The following is a 26,189-nucleotide window of genomic DNA, read 5'->3' on the forward strand; positions in this document are numbered from 1 at the left end:
AGGCTGAGGCAGGAGAATTGCTTGAATCCAGGAGGCAGAGGTTGCAGTGAGCCGAGATCGTGCTACTGCACTCCAGCCTGGGCAACAGAGCTAGACTCCATTTCAAAAAAAAAGGGAAGCGTAGCACATGCAGGGACACAGGGAGGCACCAGGGCCACGCGGGAGGCAGAGAGAGTGCGGGAAACTTGAGCAAGGGCCTTCCTTCATTGTGGCTTCTGCAGGCAGGAAGGGAGGAGCAGGGCACGCAGGCTTAGGTTTAGGATTAGCTCCTTAGAATAATTGCAGTAGGCCCTGGGGCATAGGGACTCTTCCTGGTTGACCGTTACCTGGTCCTGCAGTGATGAGAGCAGGACTGGTGTCAACCCCAGTGTGACAGCCTGATAAAGGATGTGTTTGGGTGGGGGTATGGGTTCTGGATTGATTGATTTGTGTTTGAAAGGCCAGAGTTGTTTACTATCTCTCCAGGGGGCCTCCAGAGTCAGCAAAGCCCCAGATGTCAACACATCAGAATCCAGAAAATGAAAGAAGACAAGGCTAGTACAGGCTGTTGGTGTAATTGCTGTTGGGGCTGTGTGTGTGTGGGTGTGTGTCCTTTATCCCAGTTGTTAACTCCTGGCTGCAGGAGGCTGGAACAGGGGACGGAGAGGGGCAGAGGTGCATCCGTCTAAAACTCGCACTTACTTCTGTTGTCTTCCCTCACTCTCCTTCTTTTCATCGCTAACTGTGGAGCTGGAAGCCCTCTGGGGTTGTGGTGTCCAGCTCCCTCCTGCACCTGCAGTTCAGTCATTCAAGATATATATGTGGGCTGGGCACAGTGGCTCACGCCTATAATCCCAGCACTTTGGGAGGCTGAGGCGGGTGGATCACAAGGTCAGGAGATCGAGACCATCCTGGATAACATAGTGAAACCCCGTCTCTACTAAAAATACAAAAAATTAGCCAGGTGTGGCGGTGTGCACCTGTAGTCCCAGCTACTCGGGAGGCTGAGGCAGGAGGATGACATGAACCCAGGAGGTGGAGCTTGCAGTGAGCCGAGATCATGCCACTGCACTCTAGCCTGGGCAACACAGCGAGACTCTGTCTCAAAAAAAATATATAGATATATATATATATATGTGAAGCACAAACCAAGTGTGGGTCCGCTTCAAGAGGCTGGAACTAGAGCTTTGGACACAGCAAGTGAAAACCCTGCCCCATGAGGCTCACAGGGTGGCAGCGTGCCTCACCCACCCTCTGTTCTTCTAGATACCATGAAAATGTCACATCTGCCGATGTCCTCCAGAGTTGTTTACAGGTTTCATTTGGTTAAGAGCTTGGTTTTATATACATTGTGAGAAAAATCACCAGTTCGGTGTGAAAATTGAAATGGGGGTAGACACTGGCCCTTCCAAGCTGTGCCCGGGGAAGACCTCCCAGGCCAGCCCCAGTGGTGCTCTCAGGCGGGGTGTGGGGTTGTGAGGACAGACAGGGGCCCCTCTCAAGGTCTTTGCTGCTCCATCAAAGACAGACCCCAGGGCTTCGGGAAATCCACAGCCTGGTGGCACTGGCTCATGCAGTCCTTTTCCTGTTTCTAGTGCTGATGAGCGCTTTGACGCCACATTCCACACTAACGTGTTGGTGAATTCTTCCGGGCATTGCCAGTACCTGCCTCCAGGTAAGCTGCACCTCCTTTGTCCTCTTCCAGTTAGAAAACTGAAGCGAGTTTGGGTGTCAGTCAGTCTGGCCGGTGCCCCCGTGTGGTGGACCAGCTCTTTGCTTCGCCTTTGCTCACTCCCACGTCTTCCTCTCTCTTCTCTTCTGTGCTTCTGTGTGCTTTCTACCCCCAGAAGTCCATCCTCCTCTTTTGTCTCAATCAAGCCGTCTTTGCCACTATGTCCTTATTTTCTGCCATGTGTGCCTTAAAGCCAATGTACAAGTACAGCGAGTCTCCTTTGCCGGGCAGTGGCCACCTCACCTTCCAGCCTGGCAAGCCACCTCTCCAGGCTCTGCTTCTCAGTTCCAGCTTGCCATCCTCCTCCCTGCGGGACTCAGTGTCTTGGCAGGTGCAGCGCTCCAGCTGCCGGGGGTGAGATGTGACAGTTCCGGGATCCTGAGTGCGTGCGCTAAAGAGCACACGCAGGTTACAGGCAAGGTCTGGTGGTTTCAAGGGAGAGCTCTCTAGCGGCTGACTTCTTCCCAACAGTGTCTCACCTCCAAGGCTAAGTGCTCCCTGGATTGGTTCTTTCCCACCAGTCCATCTTTTCAGTCGATTCACAGGGCAAGGGAAATGGGTTTATGGCCTGGAGGTGCATGCAGAGTGTGCACTAGCATATTGATAGGAACAGCTGGGGTTTTTGATCTTTTAGAAGATTTTTAATGTGTTTATTCCAGGGTGATCTCCCACACTGCAGCTGTTTAACTTTCTGCTCAGAGGCAACCTGCAATTACCTCCACACCTAACTACCACTCACACATACGACTCACACACACACCACTCACAACCACTCACACACAACCACTCACACATACCACACACCACTCACCCCTCACACACACCACTCAGTACTCACACACACCACTCACACCACTCATACACACCACCCACACAGACTGTTCACACAACACACACACCACTCACAATCACACCACTCACACAACCACTCACATACCACCCACACGACTCAACACTCACACACCACTCACACAAATATACCACCCACACACCACTCACCACTCCACACACACCACTTACACACCACTCTCACACACCACTCATACACACCACTCACACACGACTCACAACCCTCACACACACCACTTACACACATGCAGGCATGCACACTCAAACCAGATACACTATTCACACCACTCACATACCACACATACTGGCTGTGCCTTCTCAGTTGCTGTCTGCATGCCTTCCCTGTCAGCAGGTGACAAGCATCTGGGGGCACAGTCAGCCTTTGCTCACCTTAGCATTTATCCCTGAATGAACAAAGGAGCGAGTGAACCTGTCAATGGTAGACACCTCCCAATAATATTGGAAGAGATTGAAGAAGTCCAGCTGTTCAGGCTTCTCGAAGCATCCGCTTTCCTGCTAGCCCTGGCATTTCCTCCTACCAGCAGGACCCTTGCAAACAGGGGTAGTGGGGGGAGCCTTCCATCGCTCCCGAGGTCTTTCTTGCCAGGCCTGCGTGTTGCAGCTTCTGTTATGAGGGCTATTTTAGAAAACAGCCTCCGGTAGTCACCAGTGTAGAATATGCTGCTGCAGGTTGTTTGGAAGGCTGAGGCTATTTTCAGCTGCAGGACCAGCACTGCAAGCCTCGAGCTGCCTGAGTGCAGCAGCCCCCTCTGGGGCTCCAGGTCTGTGTCCCCACTGCAGTGGCCCTGGATTCCGGTCAGGACGGGACACGTTGTCCTGTGACCATGAGGGGCTTCCTTACGCTGGCAGGAAAGGCCCAGGGCCGCCTGGATTGGGAAACCCCCGCCTGCTCCCTGGGAGTGTAGAACGAGTCCCAGGATGCTGCCCTGTCTGTAGTTAGAGGGGCATGGATAGGAAAGAATGTTTTGAGTTCAAGCTTTGAAATAGAGACTTGATCATAACATGACTTTCCCCCCCATTTCATGTGTTTATTTTTTAACAGCTTTATTGAGAGAGAATTTACATATCATGCATTTTAAGTACATGATTCAACAACTTTTAGTATATTTACAGACTTATGCAACCATTACCACAGTCTAGTTTTAGAACATTCCCATCACCCCACAAAGATCCCTTTTGCTTGTTTGCAGTTAATTCCCATTCCTACTCCCAGCAACCACTGATCTGCTTTCTTGTCTCTAGAAATTCTCTGTCTCGGGCCATTTCGTAGAAATGGGCTCATGAAGTTACAAAGCTTTCCAACTAACTGGCAGACAATGTGGGTTTTGGGGGGATCCAACTATTAATGGAGGGGGATTGTCTGTGATGATTCCAGATTCCTATAGACATTTCATGTAAGGACGCAAAGCATACTTAAAGGAGCTTCAGGGGACAAAATGTGTATCTTTTCCCAACTCGGTTGTGAGGTGGGGTCCTTGTCTGCAAGGCTGTGGAGGCCCTTCCTGCGTGCACTCTTTCTGTAACTCAGTAACAGAAGTTTGCAGAGTGCCAGCCCTGCCCCAGGAACACCTGGACACCGAGTCTGTGCCTGTCTTCTTGTGCCATGCAGCCTTCCTCTGGGCAGGGAAGAGCACATGAGTGTAAATAACTGGAGTGGCCTCTTCTGGTTTCCTCCCCTTGGCCCTCTGGGAAATCCACTTCCAACCTGTCCTAGCCTGGAATAGCTCTTTTCAGCAGAAACTCTTCCTTCAAGCACCTTCTCTTCAGCTTAAACCTATCTGTTCTTGTTTTTTTGTTTGTTTGTTTGTTTGTTTGTTTTTTAACCTTTTTTCTTACAGACAGATTCTAGGTGTGTTCCCCAGGCTGGAGTGCAGGGGCTCGATCATAGCTCACTTCACTTTAGCCTCAAACTCCTGGGCTCAAGCAATGCTCCTGCCTTAGCCTTCTGAGTAGCCGGGACTACAGGCATGCATCACCTCACCCAGCTAATTTTTTTTATTAGAGATGTCTCACTATGTTGCCCAGTCCGGTCTCAAACTCCTAGTCTCAAGTGACCCTCCCACGTCAATGTCTTGAGTCACTGGGATTACGGGCATGAGACACTGTGCCCAGCTTGTTCTGTTCTTCATCTAGAATTTAAATTAGTTAAAATTCTAGCTTTAACCAGAATTCTAGATTGTATTTCTCGATAATCATGTGTTCTTCCTATTTTTAACCTAAAGAAAATGCCTACCTCACCCCGCACCAAACAGACACACACACACACACACACACACACCTTTAAGATTCTATTTCTAACTTCATCATCAGGGTTATCACCTTCTCTGAGATATTTTGCATTCTTTACTTTTATTATTTAGAGTCTGAAGATGCTCATGGTAAATGCAGATTATAGAGCTAACTTTTTGCACAAAAAGCCCACAAAACAGTCTTTGAGAGAGCATGTCAGTGTTACGTTTGGATTTTAAAAGACAGTGAAGCTTAGCTGAGATTCTGTTTTACAGATTTTGCGAATAAATAAAAAGACAGATTCCGTTTGCTCTGGACTGTGTTAGCTGCAGTGCGGAGGGCGGAACCGGCTGAAGGAACTGCTGTGTATTTTCAGCACATCTCAGCCAGCTTCCGTTTCAGTCTTCTGTTTCCATCACCCACACAGGCATATTCAAGAGTTCCTGCTACATCGATGTACGCTGGTTTCCCTTTGATGTGCAGCACTGCAAACTGAAGTTTGGGTCCTGGTCTTACGGAGGCTGGTCCTTGGATCTGCAGATGCAGGAGGCAGATATCAGTGGCTATATCCCCAATGGAGAATGGGACCTAGTGGGTAAGCCATGAGACTAACCGCCTGGAAGAAAGCTTTCCTATTTCTGGGCAAGCTTTAAAAGTTTGGGATTTTCCACTGTCCTTTCCGGTGCGAGCATTTATTGAATTTTGCAGTAGTCTCCATAATTTAGTGAGAGCTACAGGAGGAGAAACAGAAAACAGTTAGGATATGCCATGCTTTCCAAGAGGAACTGGCAACTGCAGTGAGGATGCATTTAAACAAACCAGTGTGAGGATAGATCTCTCTACGTTATGCAGATCCACTCCATTTCTAAAAGCAAGTTGAACAGCAAATTTCAGTTGATGGGAACCTATATTTGATTATTTTAAAATAGGAAAACAGTGATTACATTTATAACAGTGTAAAATTGGTAATGTATTATTTATAATTATTATAATCATGTGTTTCCAATCCACCAAAAGAATATCTACCAATTTGGCCAACTATCACTAAAATACTCTTAACTCTATAGTAAATCAACAAGGTTTTATTCAAGCTAATTACACCCCCCCCCTTTTTTTTTTTTTTTTTTTTAGCACTTTGCAAACTTTAGGACTGTGCTTGTGTGTGGTATACACATTGAAATAAACAGGGTAATTTATTGTATTCTAACAATGGCTCCTTCTCTCCTCCTCCCTATGGAGGAATCCCCGGCAAGAGGAGTGAAAGGTTCTATGAGTGCTGCAAAGAGCCCTACCCCGATGTCACCTTCACAGTGACCATGCGCCGCAGGACGCTCTACTATGGCCTCAACCTGCTGATCCCCTGTGTGCTCATCTCCGCCCTCGCCCTGCTGGTGTTCCTGCTTCCTGCAGATTCCGGGGAGAAGATTTCCCTGGGTAAGCGCCCCAGTGTCTGGCGGGAGTCTGAGACTAGAGACCCTCTGCTGAGGTCAGCTCTGGAGGGCTCACAGCAGACAGCGCAGGACTCCATCAGGGTTCCTGGGGATTCCCTGGCTCATCCCATGGACCTCCGAGCCCACGGTGGCTCCAGGACACCAGAGGTCCCTGATTCGGGCTCCGTGCTGGACGGCTGTGTAATCCTGAGAATACTGGAGGACCCTCAGAGGATGGGGGATGCACAGGGAGGGGCCAGCTCCATTCTGCCTTGAGAGGCCTGTGCCTTCTTCCCTCCTGCCACCCCACCTGTTCCTCAATGGCGACTGGTCATCGAGGGAACAATTTAGCTTAGTATCAGCTTGCATTTGTATGTTACAGTACCCAGTGTAATTCTTACGATCACTCCCATACGAAGCGAAGGAAACCAAGATTTTGAATGGTGGAATGAGTTTCCCAATGTCTTAAAGAGTTGCTAAACATCAGATGTAGCATATGGTAGAAATCATTCCCAAACCCATATCTTCTGAGTATGAGGTTCAGAAAGGTTGAATGTTGTATCTAAGGTCACATAGCTGGCTGAGTAGCAAATGTAAGACCTGAAATCAGGTCCCCTGACTGCATATTTTCTTTTTCCTGCTACGTGAAACTACTTCTCAATAATATTTTACAGAGAATATGAGAGATAATTGTGCCAAGTTAAATTTTTCAGTTTGTGTTGATGCTTTTAAAATTCTGGGTCCTAAACTTGTCTCCATAAGAGACTCCTTTGGGACTCTGGTAAGTGGCATGGAATGTCCCCTGGAAAATGCACACGCCCATACATAGGGAAAACGTGCATTCCACGACATTCCCCCCAGCGCCTCCCTTTCTTTTGAGTGTCAGGTTAGGAGCCCTCGTTAGACAGAATTGAGGCCTTCTTGTCTGTTTTTGTCTGAGGAACCGCTGTGTGTTTATGTTTTAGGGATAACAGTCTTACTCTCTCTTACTGTCTTCATGCTGCTCGTGGCTGAGATCATGCCCGCAACATCCGATTCGGTACCATTGATAGGTAAGGCAAGAGTCGGGCTCCTCTCTTAGAGATATGGGGTTAGGGTTAGAGTGTGCCCAGGATTTCCCAGCAGATGAAACTAGAAGAAATAGGGCTGCACTGCCCCCATTTTCTCTGGAAGGTGATGATTTGCTGTAACTATTCAGAGTCACCCGGGCCCAAGTAAGGGGAAGGGGATATTCAGCTTTGAGGTTTGACTTTTATCTCACAGAAATGCCCCCCTTCCCCTCATAGTTCTCCTCCTCATGCTTGCTTTGAAGCCAGATATTTCATCATTAGAGATGCATCATTTTAGCTTAAGATGTTGTTTTCCCACAAAGCCTTTGTTAAAATGGGAGAAGCACACAGTTACTGTGTCCTGAGATAACTCAATGTCTCTGTATAAAAGTTTCTAGGGAAATATGAATGAGAAAAATATATTTTGCACAGGTATAAGGCATGATCCTCTACCCAGGGAGGGACAACAAAAACAAGAGTCTCCACTCCCACTGGGCAGTGAAGGTTGGAAGGAGGTATACAGACTGTCATTACACCTGCTGGCCCCTGCTGTTTGAGGACGCATGCTGTGTCTACCTGGGGGTGGGCTAGAGGGAGAGCCCTACCTGGATACCCCCAGGCTTTAGGAACCAAGCAGCAAAGGCCCTTCTTTGTGGAACTCCCTGTATGTGCAGTATTTTGGCCAGAGAAACTGTTGGTATGAAAAGCCTTTGTGGGTATCATTTTTCTCTTGGTACCATCCAGACAGGGAAGAACCACCTTTCCACCTGATTCTGACTCCATTCTTTCTACCTTCCAGCACACTGCTTTCAGTAGAGATTTGCAGCCTCCCTTCCGGGGGCAGTCGTCAGGCCTTCTCTCTCTGGACTGATGACCCGCTGGGAAAGGCTTGGTTGGTGCATAGCCCACATCTCGAAGGATGGGATGTTGATGGCCCCAGGGACATCAGCTTTGCTGCCCTCTGTTGATGGAAATTCAGTCTGGGCAATCCTTTGACCCCCATCTCTCCAGAGGTGGTTGGTCTGCTCAGGCTGCCATGACAAAATACTATGGACTTAGGGGCTTAAATAACAGAAGTTTATTTTCTCACAGTTGCACTGCTGAAAGTCCAAGACCAAGGGGCCGTTAGGGATGGTTTCACCTGAGACCTCTCCCCCTGGCTTGCAGACAACCACTTTCACAATGCTTTGTCCTCCCCTGGTAGTTCCTGTGTGCACCTGCATCCCTGGTGCCTCTCTGTGTGTCCAAATTTCCTCTTCTTCATTAAAAGAACACCAGTCAGATTGGATTAGGGCTTACCCTGACGACCTAATTGTACTTAATTACCTCCTTAAAGACCCTATCTCCAAGTACAGTCACATTCTAGGGTACTAGGGGTTAGGGCTTCAACATATGAATTCTAGGGGGAAGCATAATTCAGCTCATAAGGGTCACGGTTTGCTCCAGTCTCCTTTCCTTTTCTCAGGGGCCCTGATGCTAACTTTAGGTCTCAAACTTCCAGCTCTGGCAGAGCTCCTCCCAGGTACCTCTTGGTCTTTGTAGGAAGGCAGTGAGTTCCTTCCTGGCGTGAGGGCCAGTGAGGGCTAGCTGAATGCTTAGCGCCCTGCACTCTGATGCTTTCCGCTTAGAGTTCAGCCCCTTGAGTGGACAGCCACACCAAAGGTTTAATAATTAGAGCTGCCCACTAAAGAATGCCCCCTCCTTTCTCGTAGACATCTTGGCCTGTGTAATTGCTCATCATTGCACAAATCCTGCAAGGAAGTTGTTCCTATTTTAATGGAGGCTACCGTAACAAATTGCTGTAGACTGGGGGCCTAAGCAACAGACATTTATTTCTCAGAGTTCTGCAAGGCTGCACGTCCTCGATAAGGGTGGCAGCAGGGCTCTGGTGAGGGGCCACTCCCTGGTTTACAGCTGGCCCTCTTCTCGCTGTGGCCTCACATGGCAAAAAGAGAGTGAATTAGCTCTTTAGCCTCTTTTTATGAAGGACTCTAATCCCATTCATGAGGGCTGCACCCTCAGGACCTGTTGAAGGCCCCTGAGAAAATCACTCACCATTTCTCTACTTACACAAAACACTTCTGACACCAAAGCGGGGCGTTTCTCCCACATCGATCAATTCTTGGAAACCAGCTGGGCGTCCTACAGTGAGTTCACTTCAGTCCTGACACCACCTGGAGTTAGCACAGCACTCACAGATTAAGGCTCACAAGACCATTTCCACTTGAGATGCCAGTTAGAAGTTCCGGCTTCCCATGCTTCTGACCAAGTGTCTATAAATCGGGGAGTTCCCAAAAGCACATCTTTGAGTTCAGCCATTTACTAGAGTGACTCACTCTAGTAAACTCAGGGAAACATTTTACTGATATTTATTCATTAATTATAAAGCACAGATGAACAGTCAGATGAAAGAAATGCATAGGGCAAGGTATTTGGGAAGGGGCATGGAACTGCCATGCCCTCTCTGCCCTCCAAACACCTCCCCGTGTTCAGCACTGGGAAGGTCTCCACAGAACTCCATCCTTTTGGGTTTTTATGGAGGCTTCACTACATAGGCATGATTGATTACATCATTGGCCACTGGCGATCAACTCAACCGTCAGTACCTCTTTCCTCCCCAGGGGTCAAGGGTTGGGAGAGGGGACAGAGCTTGAAGGTTCCAACTCTCTAATTACTTGGCTGGTTCCCCTGGCAACCAAACCCCATCCTGAGGGTATCCAGGAACCTCAGCCATAAATCATCTCATTAGCATATAAAAAGACACTGATGACTTCAGAGATTCAAAGGTTTTAGGAGCTGTGTGCCAGGAAATGGGAGGAAGACCAAATACATATTTCTTATTATAAATCACAATCTCATACCTCCCAAAGCCCCACCTCCAGATACCATCCCAGTTAGGACTAGGGTTTTAACCCATGAACTTTGTGGGGACACAAACGTCATCCTTTGCACCACCCCCCATTGGAGAGCTGAGGCCCGAAGAGGCTGAGCATCCACTCCAAACTCACAGCCAGTAGCTAGTGGACCAGGATGGAAGCACTCAGATGCTCCATGCTGCCCCTCACCTGGGCCCAGGTGGAAGGACACCCATGACCCATTAGAACCAAAGCTGAGACTGAAGTTCTCGTCCTGAAAAGTCCCTGCCACTGACCCCTTCCTCAGGCTGGACAGCTGGCAGCCAGGTGGTGTGCAGGTTTGCCCTCATTGTGCCCCTGGAGCACAGTAGAGGCCTGCATCATAAACACTGGATGGTTCCCATGCCCTCACATCCAGTATTTACCCACAGGAACAAGCTTATCACCATCCTGCCAGGCGATGCTAGTCTTATTGACTGACAAGTCGGCCAGAGTGCATGGAAGTGCAATGAAGTGTGAGGGAAGGTCACTCCGTGGGCGGGAAGTCAGACCACACTGGCTGGTTTTGCCCACCCAGAATGTGGGCTGCAGGCCTGGACACATGGGCATCACTGCAACCTGAGGCCCTGACGGTCAGAGAACCTGATCAGGGTGTGCCTGTCCTGTGACGTGCAGTGCCACAGGATCCCCGGGTCTCACCCTGCATGTGTTCTCTCCACAGCCCAGTACTTCGCCAGCACCATGATCATCGTGGGCCTCTCGGTGGTGGTGACGGTGATCGTGCTGCAGTACCACCACCACGACCCCGACGGGGGCAAGATGCCCAAGTGGGTACGTTCCTCCCACCCCCGATGGAGTCGGAGCCCCCCTGTAAAGGAGGCTCCTCCTAGGGTTTATTTTTAAAATCACACAAAAAACGGGCATTCCTAAAGAAATAGCTTTGGGTTTTTTGTTTGTTTTTTTGAGACGGAGTCTCACTCTGTCACCCAGGCTGGAGTGCAGTGGTGTAATCTTGGCTCACTGCAACCTCCACCTCCTGGATTCAAGCAATTCTCCTGCCTCAGCCTCCCAAGTAGCTGGGACTACAGGCGCCTGCCACCACACCTGGCCAATTTTTTTTGTATTTTTAGTAGAGATGGGGTTTCACTATGTTGGCCAGGCTGATGTCGAACTCCTGACCTCGTAATCTGCCCACCTCAGCCTCCCAAAGTGCTGGGATTACAGGTGTGAGCCATTGTTCCCAGCCAGAAATAGCTTTGTTTCTGTATTTCGTCACCTATTGACGTGTCTTTGTGTAGTGTGCAGTCATGGTGCACATGTTCCCGGATGCCCCGTGGCACTGCTGTCTAATCTAACTGCAGAGTAAGGCTCTCAAACTGGCTGCCCTGTGTGTTCTATCAATCAGCACGGTGTTTTGAGAAGCTAGTTTGTTTTTTGATGCATGCCGTGAAGCACTGTGCTGCAGTTGGAAGCAACAGATGAGACAGATGCGTAGCAACATGGTTGAGGCTTCACAACAGAATGAGGAGCAAAGAGTAAGAAACAGAATGAGCTGTGTACAAATATGTACGTTCAGTACATCTAGGGATATCATCCAACCAGAAGTCTATGAAACAAAGACTAATTGTCACCAGTGCAGAAGGGGGAAGGGATAAAAGGAAACGGATGAAAACAGAAAGGATGGCATCCCACAGCCTGTCAGCTTAGCCTGGGCCATACCACTCCTGCCCCAGCTGCTGGCACCGTGCCCGGCCACATCTGCGGATGCTCACCCACCCAGGGATCCTCTCCTGCACGGTGTCCAGAGCTCTGCATCCACCCTTGCCTGGCAGTCAGGAAACCTTGATGAGGGCCTAGGGAGGGCCTGAGCTTCTTCCCCTCTTCATGTGAGCTTTGTAAAGCTTCCCCGTCCTCCTGTCTAGAGAGCCTGGCCTAAGGATTTGGGGAGCTAAAAAGGCCCTCACATTCCAAAAGCTGTCTGTCTTTGGAGAGCACTTGTGTCCCAGTTCAGAAGGGAATCTAGGAATCACCAACAAGCTAAATGCAGCTGTAGGGGGTGAGATGCTGTCAGGCACCCTCCAGGAATAGGGGATTGCTGGGCCTCCTGAAACAGTCATTGTGGAGTTGTTACCTGAATGCTCACTTAGCAAAGACTGCTTCTTAAGAAATGCTTTACAAAATTACTGTTTCTTCTCAGAGTTTCACCCACATGGCCCATTCCCCTTATACACTATTTAGTAAAGACTTACCTGTGAGCCCACCACAGTGGTGTGTGGCTGTAGTCCCAGCTACCTGGGAGGCTGAGGTGGGAGGATCATGTGAGCCCAGGAGCTCCAGGCTCCAGTGAGCTATGGTGGTGTCATTGCCCTCCAGCCTGGGTGACAGAGCAAAACTCCATCTCCTAAAAAAAAAAAAAAAGACTCACTTGTAGCTCATTACACAAGCAGTAATGTGAGCTCAGCCTACATGGTGATGTCTCACACACAGACCACCACATCACTACATTCCCTGAGGCTTGTTTTGTGAAGGCCCCCCCTTAAAACACTGGGGTACATTTGCACACATTCACCTGTATTTTTGTCTGATTTCCTTATAACCCTGACCCACACTTAAGAAAATGCAAGGCCAGAGGTGAGAGGCCTGAGAGCTGGAGGCTTGTTGGTTTGCTGCTCTTTCTGTCTGTCCATCCATCAGTTTGAAGCAGGTAATACATTTACCTGTTTCTAAAGTCAAAATAATATTAAAATTATACATAAGGAAATCCTGCTCCCATTCCTTCCCCTTTACCCTGCATCTACCATCAATATTGATAACCGTTTTAATGAATTCCTTATTTTTCTTCTAGTATTTATTTATGCAAATACAAAAATCTAAACATTCTCATTTCTTGTTAAGTATTTTGACTGATGAGAAGATAAGAGAATTAAGACATTGAGACACAAAACCATTTTTAACGACCTGGAGCACTCTACTGCTCTAGAACGATCTTAATTAAGAACATATGCTAATTATTCACCTCTCAGCATAAAAGCTTATTAAAACCAATTGGCTGCAAATGAAAGATGAAGCTTATGCATTTCTCTCGCTTTATATAGCACACTGCATTTTTCTTTCATTCCATGTGTATGTGAAACACAAACAGCCTCCGAGGGACTTTTATTATGATCTGTTGCTATGAAGAAGATACTGCCGGGTGCAGTGGCATTATGTGACATTTGCACAGCCAGAAACAAAACTGTAGCCTAACAGAAGAGGTCAAGAGCACAATTTGAGGAGTGCCAAGAGGATAATTTTATCTTTTAAATGCTTTGGCTTTGAAAGTTAATGATTCAGGCCATGGAATTCAAAATGGACTTGGCAGAGTGTATCATATGAGCTTGAGATGTGCACTGGGGGACGTGTAGACCCTGCCATGGAGGGAGAAGTGCCTGGTGCTGCTCGCTCCCTGTGTGCACTGCTGCCACTGGATGCAGGCACACTCACTGCCCTGCAGCCTCCCAGGAGAGCTGGCTCAGGCTTTCTGGTGCCTTCCCAGAGGGGTGGGGTTGTGCGAGTTTTGAAGAGAATCTTACAGACCCTTTGACAGATGAGGCTGGGAAAGGCTAAACATGTGAAGTGACATAACCACTTACTTACTCGTTGTATGTCGTTGGGCCAGTTTATTAGCCTCTTTGAACCTCAGTTTGTTGGTCTGTAAAGTGGGGGAATTATACTCATTTCACCGGACCCTGAAAGGCCCAAGTGAGATGACTTGTCTCATGAGCCTTGTATGGACGGCCCAACTCACCCAAGGTTTCACCTGGGGCCATATGTCCCTGCTCCTTACTGATCATAAAAAACCCTCCAAGGTCAGCAGACCCAACCTTTCCAGGACACGCAGAGTGCCGCCTGCTTGTAAAGTACAATGGGAAACAAAGGGTTATTTTTATAGCTGCAAGGAAACTGGTCTTGTGCTTCCCCGTTCTTGTCCCCAGACCTGTTTGTTGCAGTTATCTTTGATAAGATGTTATAAAAAGATGACCAAGAATGAAAGCTCTGCAGATACGAACTGCACAATTTACTATCTGTATATTTCCTAAAGATAGGAAATAAACCTGTTAGGTTACTGATGGAATTTCCCCAAAATCATAAAACAAAATGTAAATGAAATCAGGATCTGGATAATTTCAGGGAAAGGGCCCACTTTTCATACACTTTACATGGACGGGCTTGCAAGAATGCTTCTTTACCTGGATTGAGGCTTCAGTTGTCTCTCTTCTTTCCATGAGAGGCAAAACCAGGATAAACTCCATGGTGATTTTTCTCCAGCTTCTTTCATGCACTCTAGGACACACTTTAGACCAGAAGTTAGCAAACTATGGCCTAGGTGGCCAAATCCAGTCCACCAAGTGTTTTTGTAAATAAGTTATTTTAGAAAACATGCCCATCCATTTGACGCCTTCAGTGTGTGCTACATCAGCAGAAGTGAGTAGTTGCCTGGCCCTTTACAGAAAGTTTGCCAACTTCTGCCTTCAACTTTTCAAAGTACTCTCCCAGACATCATCTTATTCGGTCTTCATTGAAGCCTACTGAGTTAGGTTAGAGGTTCCGCAACTTCCTTGGTTCGCAGCACGTTAGTATCTTAGGAAATTTTTCACAGAGCCCCTGGCCAAAAGAAATAATACCCAAGGCTCTCTTTTTAAATAGATCAAAACACTTGAATAAGTATTTATGCCTTAACAATGTAGCACCTATGGGGCACGGCGCCGCCTCTCAAATCTTGGGATCAGATTGGAGACCACTAACCTAGTTTCTGTTTCACATGAAGTTCCTTGGTGTTTGCTTTTTATCAGGGTACTTTGAAAAACAGCTTTGCAAAGTGGTCACGTCATCACAAGAGATGTGGTAATCTGATGTTGGAAGCCTGAACTGCTTCAAGCTTCAAGTTCACCTGGTGTCTCATGGATATCCTGGGATTGCATTTGAAAATGTACAACCTCCCCCAGGCACTCTTTGCGAATTTGCGGTGGCCTTCCAGGGCACCTAACAGGTAGTGTGGGAGCCAGAGTTAGATCTGAAGGTCCCCGGGTTACAGATGAGGAAGGATCAGAGAGGGAAATTGACTTTCCCTCTTTACACAGCTCAGATAGCCTTCCCCTTCCACGAAGCTGTCTTCCCTGAGATTGCAGTGTGCCTGCCCCGGAGAACAATTTAGCTTGTTCCCAGGGTGCATCAGTTTTAGTCTTGCCTCACGTTGAACTCGACTGCTTGTCATACGCAAGCACTGCTTGCCTGCTAAAATCATCCGGGAGGCAGTGGAGGCTGCTACCCCCAGGACCAGTGAAGCAGGGCTTGTATTGTAGGATCTTACTGCTGTTGGGATCAGCCCATGTCCGCCTCAGGGCTGCTCTTAACGTTCTGTTGTCTCCCCAGACCAGAGTCATCCTTCTGAACTGGTGCGCGTGGTTCCTGCGAATGAAGAGGCCCGGGGAGGACAAGGTGCGCCCGGCCTGCCAGCACAAGCAGCGGCGCTGCAGCCTGGCCAGTGTGGAGATGAGCGCCGTGGCGCCGCCGCCCGCCAGCAACGGGAACCTGCTGTACATCGGCTTCCGCGGCCTGGACGGCGTGCACTGTGTCCCGACCCCCGACTCTGGGGTAGTGTGTGGCCGCATGGCCTGCTCCCCCACGCACGACGAGCACCTCCTGCACGGTGGGCAGCCCCCCGAGGGGGACCCGGACCTGGCCAAGATCCTGGAGGAGGTCCGCTACATTGCCAACCGCTTCCGCTGCCAGGACGAAAGCGAGGCGGTCTGCAGCGAGTGGAAGTTCGCCGCCTGCGTGGTGGACCGCCTGTGCCTCATGGCCTTCTCGGTCTTCACCATCATCTGCACCATCGGCATCCTGATGTCGGCTCCCAACTTCGTGGAGGCCGTGTCCAAAGACTTTGCGTAACCACGCCTGGTTCTGTACATGTGGAAAACTCACAGATGGGCAAGGCCTTTGGCTTGGCGAGATTTGGGGGTGCTAATCCAGGACAGCATTACACGCCACAACTCCAGTGTTCCCTTCTGGCTGTCAGTCGTGTTGCTTACGGTTTCTTTGTTACTTTAGGTAGTAGAATCTCAGCACTTTGTTTCATATTCTCAGATGGGCTGATAGATATCCTTGGCACATCCGTACCATCGGTCAGCAGGGCCACTGAGCAGTCATTTTGCCCATTAGCCCACTGCCTGGAAAGCCCTTCGGAGAGCTCCCCATGGCTCCTCACCACCGGGACAGTTGGTTTTGCATGTCTGCATGAAGGTCTACCTGAAAATTCAACATTTGCTTTTTGCTTGTGTACAAACCCAGATTGAAGCTAAAATAAACCAGACTCACTAAATCCATTCCAATAATTGACTGGTGGAAGGAAAACAAAAAACAAAAACTAAAAACCTCTTAGCTTTTCTGCAATTCAACTTTTTATTTTTATTTCTATCAAAGACAGTAGAGAGAAACAGCTTGATGCTGTTTCTACATTAAAAAAAAAAAAAAAAAAAAAAAGACAGACTGTTGGTCTTACTAAGGATGTTTTTACCAGCCTGCCTGACTTCTGCAAACCTACCCTGTCAAGGAGATCAAAGGGACGCAGGTTTCTGTTTATTCTGAACAAGGGCCAGGCCCCGCGGAGTGTCTTTGGTGGATCCCAGATAACTCCTAGGTGCTGCTCTCAGACACTGAGGAGTTGAGCAAATCTGTTCTATTCTGCAGAACCCACAGGACAAATAAGAGTTCTACTAGAATTAACAGCCCAAAAGAATAGCTAAAGCTAAGTGAAGCCACTTACATGGGCTTTAAAAAAATAATGTGTTAGCTGATTCACATGCACTGGAGTTAATTAGTCTTAGAAATGTGTGCATCCATACAAATGCACAACATAAAGTGAACATATTCCTAGGCCCTTTCTGCCTGTGTCAGGGCCAGGAAGTAGAGGCTGGGAACTCTTCTGGTCCCCAGTATGGCAGGCGCCAGGGAGGGGATGGTGTGGCCCATCCCTTCTCTGGATACCTGGCCAGTGGCAGGCAGCAGGGAGGAGCTGGCCGACCCTCAGTGACTGACAAGCCAGCAATTCTGAGTTCTGGCCTTTGGGAGTCTGCCTGCTCCAAGCCAGTCCACCCCAGCTGCAGCCCCAAAAGCTGGCTCAAAGTCCTTGGGTGGATTCACTGGAGATGGGCAACTTAAAACAAGAGAAACTTTAATTTTTAAACCTAAGTGATGATACAGCTCTTCCCTTAGATTATCGCCCAGGCTGGAGTGCAGTGGCATGATCTCAGCTCACTGCAAGCTCCACCTCCTGGGTTCATGCCATTCTCCTGCCTCAGCCTCCCCCCGAGTAATTGGGAATGCAGGCACCCGCCACCATGCCTGGCTAATTTTTTGTATTTTTAGTAGAGATAGATAGGGTTTCATCATGTTAGCCAGGATGGTCTCATTCTTATTCTTTAATGAGATCAGAGGGTAATTCACCAAGAAAGACCTCTCCTGTTCCATTGTGTCATCCAACAACTGCTCAGAGCTCAAAATTATAGAAGGCTTCTGAGCCCCTAGAGATTTTTAATTTGCTTCTAATCCCTGAGGTGGGAACATCATGAGGGAAGATTTGATTTTCAGAGTTAAATAAATTGTATGTGCTTTTCCAGCCATCTGGCTCACTCATTTCTGGGTAATGCACATGACTTTGTTTGCACTGGAGGAAGATGGAAGCTTGCATGTGTGCGGTGTGTGTGTGTGTGTAAGTGTGAGGTACCTTGTGTGTGACAAGAGACCTCACTTATGAGAAAGTTGGTGGATCAGGACATTCCAGCCTCAGGCGGCTTGGAGCAGGATCCTTTCTCAGCAGGCATTCCTTCCACATGCTATGGATGAACCATGCACAAGATTTTCGGTTTTTTGGTTTTTTTTTTTTTCTGTTACAGTGTCTTTAGAAACAAGTAGAAGTGTTTTGATATATAAAAGGAATGCTTCATTTCTTATCATTATCCCAAAATTGATCCCTCCCACATTTTTGCTTTAAAAAGAAACCTTTTTGGTTTTGTATTTTATACAGGAACACATAAAATGCAAACAAGTTGTGCATATTTTGGACTCTCAAATAACTACTCTGTCCTTTAATAAAGTAATAATAAGGAATAGATGTGCACATAGTTAGAAAAGTATGAGTGGTTAAAAACAACAGTCTCCCATACTGCCTGTTTTCTCTCTCAGAGGGGACCACTAATGAGCTTCTAAGGGCATTTCTAGAAAGGAAGAAAAGAAGATAAGAGGCCAAAGAAGGAGGGACGGGGGTTATGGAGAGAGACCTTCCCTCTCCAGCACTAACGCTCTGTGAAGGGCGCTGCACCTTGCATTCTTCATGTGGGGTTTTGTCTTACAGGTTGTCCCATAATAACATATAAAGATCTACCTCATTCCTCTTAGTAGCTGCTTAGCATTCCATTGTCTCAGCGGACTATCATTTATTTGAGTAGCCTTTTATTGGTGAACATATGGATACTTCCAGTTTTTATTTTTATATACAAATCTATAATTGGCATACTTGTACATACATCTTGACATAGTTTTGTGACTAAAACGGTATAAATTCCAACTTAGAAATGGAATTGCTGGGTTTAAGGCTACATGTATTTAAAATTTTGATAGCTATTGCCAGATTATCTTCTAGAAACTGATCGAAGGATGTAACTCCATCAAGAGTACAATAAAAGGCCCAATTTCTCAGCTTTCTATAATAGCACTGGGTATTTTCAAACTTAATGTTTTTCCCAATATAATTGGTGAAACATGATATTTGCGAATATTATTCTGATTTTGGTTTATTTTGTGTATAAAATGGGACATCTTTTAAAATTTTTTTGTTGTTTTAATTTTGATACATTTATATATTTTACCCAGTTCCTAACTGGGTTATTTGGCTTTTTCTTAATTACTTTGCTCATCCACTTTGGGACATTTTTGTCTTATGTCTTGAAAATATTTTTATCATTTGTCTTTCGATGTTATTTATTGATTTCCTTATTTATTGGCATAGCGTTTAAATTTTTATGTTGTCAATTTGTGAGTATTTTTCTTTGTCGATCGTGGGATTTGTTTCCAGTTTTTAAAAGCCTTCCTCATTCTGAGATTATAAATAAACTTACTCGCATTTTCTTCTGAAACTTTATGGTTTTATTGGTTCACCTTCACATCTTCAGACTCCCTGGAATTCATTTGTTGCAGGACATGAGGGAAAAATCCATACTTTTTCCTCGAAATGTTGGTCAGCAGTATCAATAGATATGTAATAATGCATTTCTAAAATACAGTCATAGTGTTTTCCCCAGTTGTTCAAAATGCAGCCTTATTTGTAAACTAAATTTCTTTAAGTGTTTGGTTCTGTTTCTGTTCTATTTATCTCTATGAATGCCTTTCACTTCTAAAGCATTATTCATACTAATATCAGTATTTTCAAGTCAACACTCCCATCAACTCTGAATCTCTCTCTCTCATATGAATCTTTTTTCAATTAGAGTCACAATGAATTTACAGATTGAGTCTTCCTATTCAAAAGCATGAAATCTTGTGTTTAAGTCTAATTTTATGTAACTTAGTAGTGTTTTATGATTTTGTTCACTAAGGTGCTTTGAATTTATAGTTGTTTATTTCTAGATGTTTTATCATTTGGCTATCATTTTCAATGGAATGATTTATTCCACTTTATTTTCTATTTTATCCCATTGTATAAGAAAGTAGTTGGTTTTTATGTATGAATGTTATAATCAACCACAAATTGTGATTCCTACTTGTTTCTAAGATATACTTTTGACTTCTCCTTTCCAATGTGTCTCTTATTTCTTTCTTGTATCTAGTTGATTTGAGATCAGTGTTGAGTCACAGTGATTCAGGTGGCATGCTTATCTTGTTCGTGACATCAGTGGCACCTTTTAATGTCTCAGCGTTTAACTTGTATGAAGACATGTATTTTCCTTGCCATAATAAAAAAGTATCTGTGTGTTCTCAAACTATTAAGACTCTCTGGGGAAAATGTAGACGTTAGATTTTTGTCAAAGCCTTCTCAGTGTCCAGAGGGATTATCAGAAGGTCTTTTCCTTTGCTCTAGTAGTATGTTTAATTATATTAATAGAATACTTAAGACCAAATCATTAGTGTATTCCTGAGATGTTCTTTACTTGTTAGTATCATGACTTTGGTTATCAATATTTATAATTAAGATTCATCATTCTACAGCTTGCTTTTATGTGTTTTTTGTCCAGATTTGATTTAACTTTATGCTGACTTAAAGAAATATTATAAAACAAAAACCTCTATATTCTACAATCATCTATTGGTTTTGAATTATTTTCTGCTTAAGCGTAGAAGAACTAGCTGGGGCTGTCTGGGCCTGCTGTGGTATATTTCTGGATTTTGCTCATCAGGCAGGTTAGGTCCTCAAGACCTTCTAGAGTCCATTTTAATGACATTTTTAAAAATAAAATTAATTCCATCCACTTTTCAACATAGTTGCGTAGTTTCGTAATATATGCACTTCAGGTGTTTTCTTCCCTTTGTATTTGTGGTTTTTTCTCCTTTTTCCGTTTGTAATTGTGTGCATTTCTCCTTTCTCCTGTGCCTACTGATGTAGCTTGCCATGAGTTTTATCGGTTTATATTTTTAGACATCGGACCCTTAGACTTTGCAGTCCGAGGACCTGTCTGCAGGGTCTTGGGGGTCCCTGCGTTGACCCAGCCCTCCCAGGTGACAGCAGTGGGCCAGCACAGCAGAAGCCACAGTTGTTGCAGGTGCTTCTCCAGCCAGTGCTGGGCCCAAGACACGGTTCAGCCCTTCCTCTGGGCCCTGGGAGCCTGTGGGACAAACTAGCCGAGGCAGCATGGTGGGTTAGATGTAGCTGCGCATTGCACTCACGGGGACCCCAGTGAGTTGGAGAAAAGACTGACAGAAGCTTTAAGCAGAGCCCCCTGGAGGTGCACGCCTCAGGAAGGAACTCTTACATAATTTAACTTTTTCTCATTCCTTCATTTTTTTATGTGGCACAAACCCTTCCCAACCTCCCTAGACCTTCCGTCCATCAAAGTGTTTCTGACCTCACCATGGATAGCTCCTTTTCTAATTACTGTTTATTTCATATGCGTTTGACCTTCTAATGCCATAGCTTGTCCTGAGTTGGGGAAGGGGTCTCGAAGTTATGGCCCCTGGGGATGCGGCCCACAGATTCTATCTTTCTCAAACTCTTTGTGACGAGACGCCCCCTGTGTTTGCACACAGCCCACTTCAGGAATGCCACCTTTCTGCAGCGCTGCAGTTCCACACTCTTTCTTGTCTTCTCTCCACCGTCACGTGTAACATTTTGCACTGCTTTCTAAATTTCCTTTTTTTCTGCCAATGGCCTTCCTACCATTTCCTCTGCTGCTGTGTTAGAGTTCTGTGTGTTCACCTTTGATAAATACTTCCCATCAACAAATTCTGCAGGTATGTTTTCTAATTTTTAGTTTTCTGCTTTTATCTTTAATATTTTCATTCTATTTTACTTTTTAAAAATTATTGTATATTTTTAAATTTTCGTAAAATATACATAACATAAAATTTATCATTTTAACCAGTTTTAAGTGTACCATTCAGTGTCATTAAATACAGTCACATTGTTGTACAATCTTCACAACCACATATTCCCACAACTCTTTTCATCTTCCCAAATTGAAACCCTGTCTCTATCAAACATCAACCATTCTTGTTTTGGTCCTTTTTTTTTTTTTTTCTTTTTTTGAGGCAGAGTCTCATTCTATCGCCCAGCCTAGAGTGCAGTGGTGCAATCTCTGCTCACTGCAACCTCTGCCTCCTGGGTTCAAGCGATTCTCATGCCTCGGCCTCCAGAGTCGCTGGGATTACCAGAGCGCACCACCAATCCCAGCTAATTTTTTACATTTTTAGTAGAGATGGGGTTTCGCCATGTTGGCCAGGCTGGTCTCGAACTCCTGGCCTCAAGTGATCTGCCTGCCTCCGCCTCCCAAAGTGCTGGAATTACAGGCGTGAGCCACCACACCTGGCCTCCTTTTGGTCTTTATAAATTTGGCTAGGTACCTGATACAAGTGGATTCATATAGTATTTGTCCTTTTGTGACTGACTTATTTCACTTAACATGAAATAAGATATCCTCAGGATTCAGCCATGATCCTTTTACTTTTTTTTTTTTTTTTGAGAGGAAGTCTCGCACTGTCGCCCAGGCTGGAGTGCAATGGCGTCACCTTGGCTCACTGCAACCTCCACCTCCCGAGTTCAAGCAATTCTCCTGCCTTAGCCTCCTGAGTAGCTGGGATTACAGGCACCCGCTACCACTCCCGGTTAATTTTTTTTTTTTTTTTTTTTTTTTTTTTGTATTTTTAGTAGAGGTTTCACCATGTTGGCCAGGCTGGTCTCAAACTCCTGACCTCAGTTGATCTACCCGCCTCAGCCTCCCAAAGTGCTGGGACTACCAGCGTGAGCCACCGCGCCCAGCCAGTTCTCTTCTACTTTTATTTTGTTGTTGTTGTTCTAAGTTATTCAATAGATGCCTAATTCATGTGTTTCCAATTATTCTTATTTAATCAGATAAGTATTTTTGGCTCTGCATTTTATTCTGATCAAAGCTTTAACAGCCGTCCATATGTCTTAATATGCAATGTTTTCATTTGTATTTTCTGGATATTCTATAAGTTGAATTGTTGTACCTTCTGCAAGCTGACTTTTTAAATAAAGGCTAGTCAAGTGAAGCAGCAGTGGAAATGGAAAAGGAGCAAAGAAACCTGTAACTGGTTGTAATCAATTCCTTGTACACCCCACTGCACTCAGACCAGCCCGAACTGAGCTTTGTTGAGTGTTTTAAAATTTCCACATTTTTTAACTTAAAAATTAATTTCTAGTTACATTACCTCATGCTTTAAGCAAAATGCCTTTTGTTCTATTTCTAATATTTATAATGTGCTGAGGTGTTTCTGAGGGGTTTGTATGATCAGTGCCTGTGAATGGGTCCCTCTCTGAGAACGAGCTGGGCGGGTGTGTGGGAGTTCCACCCCTGGCTTTGCTCACTGGCCTGGCTGGGGCCACGCTCCCTGTCAGCAGCATTCCTCTCAATCATCCTTCCATTTACCACAGGATGTTTAACGATTTACCGGATTTTCATTCTATTTTCAATACTTAACCTTGAATTCACATTTGTCTGCTTTTAAAATCAGCCCCACTGATTTCTTATGCTGAGATGCCTCTCTCGTTCATTCTTACACTCACACAACACCTCCCGTCTCCACATGTGTGGGGAAAAATCCCACCCATTCTCCAGCACCAGCTGGGTGTCCTACCGTTCAGCTCAACTCTGACACTAACTGGAGTTAGCGCCAGCCCCACAGGGGAGGGGCTCAATTCCCAGGACTGCCCTGCTCCAGATGCCAGTTGTAAGTGGTGGGTCTGCAGGTCACCCACAGCTTCTGTCCAACTTGGCTATAAATCGGAGGTTCCCACGACCCCCTTCTTAGGTCCAGTCATTTGGTGGAACAGCGCAGAGAACCCAGGGCAACACTTTACTATGTTTATCCACTTATTATAAAGAATACAGCCAAATGGGAGAAAATATAGGAAAAGATACGGTGGGGGTGGGTATGGAGCTGCCATGGCCTCTCCAGGAGCACCACCACGTGTTCCCCAACCCTGAAGCTCCCGCACCTGTACTTAGGAATTTTTAAGGAGGCTTCATCATGTAGGCATGATTGATTATTGATTCAATCTCCAACTCCTCTTTCCTCCCTAGAGGACGGGGTGTGGGGCTGAAAGTTCCAAGCTTCTAACCATGGCTTGGTCTTTCTGGTGACCAGCCCTCATCTAGGATTCCACCAAGAGTCGTTCATTAGAACAAAAGATGCTCCTATCACCCAGGAAATTCCAAGGGATTGGAAGCTCTGTACCAGGAACCCAGTCAAAGATGCTCCCAACCAATATTAGAACAAAAGATGCTCCCAGTACCCCCATCACTCAGGAAATTACAAGGGTATTAGGAGCTCTGTGTCAGAAACTGGAGACACAGACCAATATGTATTTCTTATTATTTTATACTCAATTTTATGTTTAACCTTTTTGAGGCACTTTGTTTTAGGTTTATTTATCTTGGATCTGCACTTATATTTTTAATACATATTGCTGATATATTTGGTTTAATATTTTTTTCAATATCTGTAATTAATATTTCTTTTGCATTCCCTTTTGGATTTTTTTTATTTCCCCCCTCCTTCTGATTATGTGCAATCCTTTTGTTAAAATGAAAGATTTATTGCTTTTATGTGTTTAAGTGGTTACCTATATAATTTTACATAATTCAACCTATAGTTCATGATTTATCAACCTGACAGTTTCTATTAATTCTCCACTTCTCACTTCAAACCCCAATATATTATTAGTTATCTTTTTGTTTTTAGGTTTTCTGCAGGTTCCTTATACAACGCTCTGTGATATGCTTTAATATTTATCAATTCAGAAGAGTATCTGTTGACTACTATTGAGGGAAAATTGAAAGATGTTTAATAGGATGGGCAATTCATTCATTTTGTGGTAATCTTCCCTTTTACCTAATTTTCATAGTGCAATTATCTTTGTTATTTTTACAAATTCATGAGTTATAACATTTACTTTCTGAAATTAATTTCCTACCATCACATACATGGTATATTTATTTATGCAAAATGAATTTTCCTTCTTTTTCCTCATTTTGGCTTGAATATGCAATGATGTGTTTTATTCCTCTTATTCCCTTTGGAGATCTGAAATTCTTCCTCTGTGATGGTAGCTTTGTTATTTTTGGCATTGTCTATTCTGTTTCCTGCTATTTACAGTTCGGGTAGGTTTTTTTTTTTTTCTTCCTGTTCTGAAATGAGTTTTTGCTCTTCAATTTGTTTCCAAAACTCTGCAATTTACCTTTCATTTTGCTTTTCTATCTTTTAGCTCTTTTTTATTGAAATCAATTTCTTACTAACTTCTTACACAACATTTTGGAGAACTTTCTTGCATGGATTCAGTTATATATTTTGCTGCAGAATGAAATCTTTGTCTTTCTTTACAGACCATGGTCCACCCTGTGTTCACTATTCCCCTGCAGTGCGTTTGCAGGAATGCCTTGCCATTTATTTCACTCTTACTTTTGCTTAATTTGGGCAGCTCCATGTGGATCTTTAAATTCCTCTGAAAAAGCAGGTCTCAGCCCCTTTCAGACTCTGTGCTCCCCCTTCTTCCTGCTTTCCTGGCCTGGGGTTCTGAGAGGAAGGCCAGCCTCTAGGATGGACAGCCTGGGCGTTTTTGTCTTTACCTTGTTGCTGTTGATGTTGGTCTGTTGGCGCTCCAAAACATCTTAGGCATTACCCTGGAAGGAGATCTATATCATTATTTATTGCTCTAATTCATGAAATTCTGGGTCTTTGGGGTGAGTGAACTCTTATTCAGCTTTCTCAGTTAGCCGCGTACTCCTGGTGAAATTTCCCAACCTCTCTCCTTACACCCTTCAGCCTCCAGTCAGGACAGATAAAATGTCCATGGATTTGGCTGTTAGGGCTGGTAGTTGGAGGGCTGGTGGGAGCAGGAATCTGGTTATAGTCACATCCCCTTTCCTTCCTGCCCATAGGGAAGACACCTGAAGACCTCCTGCCTGTGACTTTCCTGCATCTGCTGAGATCCTTAGTGGGAGGCGGGACTTCTGCACTCATGGGCTCTCTTAAAACTTTTTCCCTCCAACTTACAACTTCCCTTCTCAATGAGCCTCACTCGAGACTGGCAGCGTAGGGTGGGGAGAGGGATCCGCTATTTGGGTTGGAGGGACACACGGGGTGGGTCGCACTGATTCAGAGTCTGTCCTTTGCAGGCCCACACCACCTTCTTCTCTGTGTCCTCCTGGCTGCAGCGCTTTGAAGAGTGTGGCAGGAGGCTCCATCATTCTGTGTTGCTGCTGCTGTTTGCTATTGTTGCTTTTTTGGGCAGCGATATCTCTGATCCTGCCTTCCTCCACTCGCAATGCGTTGATAG

The 26,189-nt window shown here is 45.6% G+C and overlaps 1 protein-coding gene and 1 long non-coding RNA gene across 5 annotated transcripts in view; one reads left to right on the plus strand and one right to left on the minus strand.

Moving 5' to 3' along the window:
- Positions 1-17,805, plus strand: part of CHRNA7 (cholinergic receptor nicotinic alpha 7 subunit) — a 139,306-nt gene extending 121,501 nt beyond the window's left edge. Inside the window, exons 5-10 of one of the 3 annotated variants that reach the window (XM_001164138.5) lie at positions 1,575-1,654; positions 5,238-5,405; positions 6,050-6,244; positions 7,206-7,292; positions 10,866-10,975; positions 15,557-17,805. In XM_001164138.5, the coding sequence (XP_001164138.1) occupies positions 1,575-1,654; positions 5,238-5,405; positions 6,050-6,244; positions 7,206-7,292; positions 10,866-10,975; positions 15,557-16,075 (1,159 nt within the window). In that variant the 3' untranslated portion in view covers positions 16,076-17,805. The remainder of the gene's footprint in view (positions 1-1,574; positions 1,655-5,237; positions 5,406-6,049; positions 6,245-7,205; positions 7,293-10,865; positions 10,976-15,556) is intronic. The other 2 variants (XM_016927864.3, XM_063794657.1) reach the window with 2 other exon arrangements.
- LOC107968570 (uncharacterized) overlaps positions 3,609-26,189 on the minus strand; it is a 55,830-nt gene continuing 33,249 nt past the window's right edge. For both annotated transcript variants that reach the window (XR_010151580.1, XR_001709842.3), the window contains 3 exons: positions 12,394-12,545; positions 9,360-9,463; positions 3,609-5,541 (listed from right to left, as the gene is read on the minus strand). This is a non-coding gene — a long non-coding RNA (uncharacterized LOC107968570). The remainder of the gene's footprint in view (positions 5,542-9,359; positions 9,464-12,393; positions 12,546-26,189) is intronic.

Source organism: Pan troglodytes, chromosome 16 (assembly GCF_028858775.2).
Source record: "Pan troglodytes isolate AG18354 chromosome 16, NHGRI_mPanTro3-v2.0_pri, whole genome shotgun sequence".
In the NCBI taxonomy this organism is placed as follows: Eukaryota; Metazoa; Chordata; class Mammalia; order Primates; family Hominidae; genus Pan; species Pan troglodytes.